This window comes from Coregonus lavaretus (assembly GCF_964263955.1).
Source record: "Coregonus lavaretus genome assembly, chromosome: 34".
Lineage (NCBI taxonomy): Eukaryota > Metazoa > Chordata > Actinopteri > Salmoniformes > Salmonidae > Coregonus > Coregonus lavaretus.
This window is the reverse complement of record NC_140021.1, coordinates 2426236-2432235: the sequence shown is the minus strand read 5'-3', so window position 1 is coordinate 2432235 and position 6000 is coordinate 2426236. Positions and strand designations below refer to the sequence as shown.

At 48.8% G+C, this 6000-nt stretch overlaps 1 protein-coding gene across 1 annotated transcript in view; it reads left to right on the top strand.

Annotated features, from left to right (window-relative positions):
- LOC311108856 (reversion-inducing cysteine-rich protein with Kazal motifs-like) overlaps positions 1-6000 on the top strand; it is a gene marked incomplete at its 5' end in the record, with an annotated part of 98758 nt that overhangs the window by 67799 nt on the left and 24959 nt on the right. The window contains one exon of the mRNA XM_084151625.1: positions 4447-4659. Within this exon, the coding sequence (XP_084007751.1) occupies positions 4447-4659 (213 nt within the window). The remainder of the gene's footprint in view (positions 1-4446; positions 4660-6000) is intronic.

Below are 6000 nucleotides of genomic sequence, written 5' to 3'. Positions count from 1 at the left end.
CACACTCAGACCATGCACAGGCAGGCACTCAGCTTTATTTTCATGGAATTTCAGGGACTTTTGGAGAGTAAAAATGTTTGACCATTAAAAATCTATTTTTCCTAATCCATAAACTGTCACGATCGTCGTAGAGAGTAGACCAATGCGCAGCGTTAGTTGCGAACATACTTAACTTTATTATCTTTAGTGATAATATGAACAACAAAACAATAAACGAAACGTGCAGTCCTACAGTTAACACAGAAACAACCAAACGGAAACAAGATCCCACAAACACTAAGGGAAACAGACTGTTTAAATATGGCTCCCAATCAGAGACAACCAGCAACAGCTGACACTCGTTGCCTCTGATTGGGAGCCACTCTGGCCAACATAGAAATACCACAACTAGAACTCCCCAACACAGAACATAAACACATAGAATCTACACACCCTGGCTCAACATATAGAGTCCCCAGAGCCAGGGTGTGACAGTACCCCCCCCCCCCAAAGGGCGGACTGCGACCGCGCCTCAACAAAACCCAAACAGGGGAGGGCTGGGTGGGCATTTCTCCCTCGGAGGCGGTTCCGGCTCCGGGCTTGACCACCACCCTTCAATAATCCCCCCGTAGCACCCCTGGTCCGGTCTGGCCCCGCTGGCTGGAGCTGGACTGGACATCGAAGGAGCGGATTGCTTAAGCTCCGTTGTGGAGTAGCTGACCGGTACCTGATCAGGCACCGGTGACCCAGGCACGGTTGTGCCGGACTGACGACGCGCACCCCTGGCTTGGTGCGTGGAACAGGAACGGACCGGACCGGGCTGACGATACGCACCCCTGGCTTGGTGCGTGGAGCAGCAACGGGCCGGACCGGGCTGACGATACGCACCCCTGGCTTGGTGCGTGGAGCAGGAACGGGCCTTACCAGGCTGACGACTCGCACCCCTGGCTTGGTGCGAGTGGCAGGAACAGGCCGGGCCGGGGCTGGCGACGCGCACCGTAGGCTTGGTGCGAGTGGCAGGAACAGGCCGGGCCAGGCTGGCGACGCGCACCGTAGGCTTGGTGCGAGTGGCAGGAACAGGCCGGGCCGGGCTGGCGACGCGCACCGTAGGCTTGGTGCGAGTGGCAGGAACAGGCCGGGCCGGGCTGGCGACGCGCACCGTAGGCTTGGTGCGAGTGGCAGGAACAGGCCGGGCCGGGCTGGCGACGCGCACCGTAGGCTTGGTGCGAGTGGCAGGAACAGGGCCGGGCCGGGCTGGCGACGCGCACCGTTGGCTTGGTGCGAGTGGCAGGAACAGGCCGGGCCGGGCTGGCGACGCGCACCGTAGGCTTGGTGCGAGGGGCAGGAACAGGCCGGGCCGGGCTGGCGACGCGCACCGTAGGCTTGGTGCGATGGGCAGGAACAGGCCGGACCGGGCTGGCGACTCGCACCGTAGGCTTGGTGCGAGTGGCAGGAACAGGCCGGGCCGGGCTGGCGACGCGCACCGTAGGCTTGGTGCGAGGGGGAGGAACAGGCCGGGCTGGCGACGCGCACCGTAGGCTTGGTGCGAGTGGCAGGAACAGGCCGGGCCGGGCTGGCGACGCGCACCGTATGCTTGGTGCGAGTGGCAGGAACAGGCCGGGCCGGGCTGGCGACGCGCACCGTAGGTTTGGTCTGAGTGGCAGGAACAGGCCGGGCCGGGCTGGCGACGCGCACCGTAGGTTTGGTGCGAGTGGCAGGAACAGGCCGGGCCGGGCTGGCGACGCGCACCGTAGGTTTGGTGCGAGTGGCAGGAACAGGCCGGGCCGGGCTGGCGACGCGCACCTTAGGCTTGGTGCGAGTAGCAGGAACAGGCCGGGCTGGCGACGCGCACCATCCACTTAGTGCGGGGAGAAGGAACGGGCCGGACCGGACTGGTGACGCACACCACTTGCTTGGTGTGAGGAGCGGGACTGGGTTTCGTCATAACCCTCCGCTCCCTCAGCTGCCTACCGAGTTCCTCTCGCCGTGCCTCAATTCTCACCTTCTCCCTTATCGCCTCCAATAGCTCCACCCTCTGCACCACTAACTCCTGCTCCCTCTGTGCCAATAGCCCCCTTAATCTGGTGGCCTCCTCACCTAACCTCCTACTACGCCCTGTAGCTGCCTCCTGCTGCCCCGTCGCCCATGCCGTATGCCCCCCCCTAAAAAATGTTTGGGGTTGCCTCTCGTCCGTCCGACGACGACATTGTGACGCCGTTGCTCCTCTCTCCGTCGCGCCTCTACCGTCTCACTCCATGGACGGCGATCCATCCCGGCCTGGATTTCCTCCCAGGTCCAGGACCCCTGCCCGTCCAATATTTGCTCCCACGTCCAGGCTGCCTGCTCCTGGACACGCTGCTTGGTCCTGGTATGGTGGGATCTTCTGTCACGATCGTCGTAGAGAGTAGACCAATGCGCAGCGTTAGTTGCGAACATACTTAACTTTATTATCTTTAGTGATAATAAAACAACAAAACAATAAACGAAACGTGCAGTCCTACGGTTAACACAGAAACAACCAAACGGAAACAAGATCCCACAAACACTAAGGGAAACAGACTGTTTAAATATGGCTCCCAATCAGAGACAACCAACAACAGCTGACACTCGTTGCCTCTGATTGGGAGCCACTCTGGCCAACATAGAAATACCACAACTAGAACTCCCACACAGAACATAAACACATAGAATCTACACACCCTGGCTCAACATATAGAGTCCCCAGAGCCAGGGTGTGACATAAACCTAACCCTACCCTTAACCTAACCTTAACCTTAACATTAACCTTAAGCTTAAACTAGCATTTGAAAAAATTCAGGACATTTTAAAAAATCGGGCTTTTCAAAAAAGTTATTGTTTTCTTACCTTGTCAGGACATTGGGGGGAATTGTTAGGACATTGGGAGATTTTAAAGGCTGTAAAGTTAACAAACATACCACTGACTGATTGTCAACGCTCGTTGTGTCTGATTAGACAGAGAAAGACAGTGTTTTGTCTCATTAGACAGAGAGAGACAGTGTTTTGTCTCATTAGACAGAGAGAGACAGTGTTGTGTCTCATTAGACGGAGAGAGACAGTGTTGTGTCTCATTAGACAGAGAAAGACAGTGTTTTGTCTCATTAGACAGAGAGAGACAGTGTTTTGTCTCATTAGACAGAGAGAGACAGTGTTGTGTCTCATTAGACGGAGAGAGACAGTGTTGTGTCTCATTAGACAGAGAAAGACAGTGTTTTGTCTCATTAGACAGAGAGAGACAGTGTTGTCTCATTAGACAGAGAGAGACAGTGTTGTGTCTCATTAGACGGAGAGAGACAGTGTTGTGTCTCATTAGACAGAGAGAGACAGTGTTGTGTCTCATTAGACAGAGAGAGACGGTGTTGTGTGCAGTGGTGGAAAAAGTTCCCAATTGTCATACTTGAGTTAAAGTAAAGATACCTTAAATGACTCAAGTAAAAGTCAAACAGTAAAATACTACTTGAGTAAAAGTCTAAAAGTATTTGTTTTGAAATATACTTAAGTATCAAAAGTAAACATCATTGCTAAAATATACTTAAGTATCGAAAGTAAAAGTATAAATAATTTCAAATTCCTTATATTAAGCAAACCAGACGGCACGATTTTCTTGTTTTTATATTTACGGATAGCCAGGGGCATACTCCAACACTCAGACATCGTTTACAAACGAAGCATGTGTGTTTAGTGAGTCCGTCAGATTAGAGGCAGTGGGGATGACCAGGGATGTTCTCTTGATAAGTGTGTGAATTAGACAATTTTCCTGTCCTACTAAGCATTCAAAATGTAACGAGTACTTTTGGGTGTCAGGGAAAATGTATGGAGTAAAAAGTACATTATTTTCTTTAGGAATGTAGAGAAGTAAAAGTTGTCAGAAATATAAATAGTAAAGTAAAGTACAGATACCCCAAAAATCTACTTAAGTAGTACTTTAAAGTATTTTTTACTTAAGTACTTTACACGACTGGTTGTGTGTTGTGTACTATGAGTCTCTGTACTAAGATTCACTTTGTGATTCACTTTGTGTCCAAGTCCTAACCTTGAGTCTAGGCTACCTACCACCCCTCCCAAAAAATTGTACGTTTACATTTTGGTCATTTAGCAGACGCTCCTATCCAGAGTGATTTACAGTCATTCAACTAAAGTAGATAAACAAGCACATATCAATCAAAGCAAGAACAATGTATCTGTAACCGTTATTGTAGTTAATGTGTTTAGTTTTTTTTTTTCTGTTGTCAGAACTTTGAACAGGATCACTTCCAGTTTAACGCTTTTGACGAAGCTAACACAAGTCATGTGACAGATGGGAGCAATTATAAATATTCCACACTGCAATCTTCAGTTGACTCCATTTGGGTTTCTGTTGTGTGCACATTTCTATACATTTTGATAGGTACATTAGCTATTGAGTACACCTGCTAATTCTATCACGTCTCTCTGTCATATTGACTCCAGACCCACAGAGCTGTTCCATAGCTGTAACGTCCAATCAGACCAGGGCGCCATGAATGACATCAAGCTGTGGTCCAATGGCACGATCAAGATGCCCTTTATGAATATCCCCGTCCTGGACATCAGGAAGTGTCGTCCGGAGATGTGGAAGGCTGTGACCTGCGCCCTGCAGATCAAACCCTGCTACAGCAAGTCCCGCGGCAGCGTCATCTGCAAGTACGTAGCCAATATTTTCATTCTGTTATTTGACGTAGCACTTTCCTGCAGTCATATGACCTAGTGGCCTCATGGGTGGAATGTTATTAATATTTTTCATAATTAATCAACTATTAATTTTTTTATGACGCCGAAAATCTGGTGTGTCTATGTCAAATGGTTTTGTTATATTTCAGTCTTATTGGGATCTAAACTAAAAATGTAATACATTTCAACTGTATATCTGACATGGTACAGGTGTCTTATTTTTCGAAGCCCATAACCATGTGTGTGAGGTGTATACTTTTGTTTCAATGTAGATTTGTTTAATACTACCAAGAAACATTCTGTTTGACCCTGATTTAGCCCACTGCAGTAAAAAAGGTTAAAGTATTTAGTCTGACTTTGAGCTAGTTTCCCAGAGATATTAAGCCTGTTATTAAATTAAGAGGTGACCAATAGAGATTCTCCGTTGCTTTTTAGTCCAGGGATAGACTTAACGTGGTTCTGCTGCTGTACCATTCATCCTGCCTTTACAGGGCGTTACTGTAAAAGAGACGGTTTCCTCAATCACCCACCTGGTTAAATAAAGGTGATAAAATGAAATAAGGACATACAGCATCCCACCTTCACCTGCTGTAGGCTCCCGTTGTCACAGTAAAAAGCATCCCTCAGGAAACGACTGCCAAAGACCCAGCTGGAACTAAAAACCACATGAACCAAATACAGGTGGTCTCTTAGAGGATTCCGCTGACAACACGTAGACATGACAACACGTAGACATGACAACACGTAGACATACCAATCCCAGGAAGGATGTTGTGGTTTCTGCAAGGCTTGACTCACTACCCTACCTCAGGTCATTTATCAGCAGATCCTTTGACTGAAAGCAAATCTTTTGACTGGAGCTTTTTCCAATGAGAGCAATCACAGCTGGGTTTCTATCAGGCTGAATGAAGTAGTTAGTGTGTTAGCGATGTTCACCTGTACTGTAGGCTAGCCCTCAGGGCTGTAACAGCCAATGAATGTGGAGGACTTGTCAATGTGGTCAGGAGAGACATTCCAGCTGACAGGCTTTATTCACAGGTGATACACGTGTGTGACAGAGCAGACGGCTGTCCTGTGTGTGTGTGTACATGCGTGTGTGCATGTATGTGTGTGCCAATGTACAAATAATCTGTCTCTTATAAATAATTAGTCATACACAGCCTGTAAAACTTAACTTAATATTTTAATATCCATTTATTTCACACTTCACTATTGTTTTCTCCATCCTATTTGGCTCAGTGTCTGGAATGCCAGGTGTATGATTGTGGGAGTGTGATTGGAAGGAGTCAGGCGCAGGAGGGTAAATCATAGAAT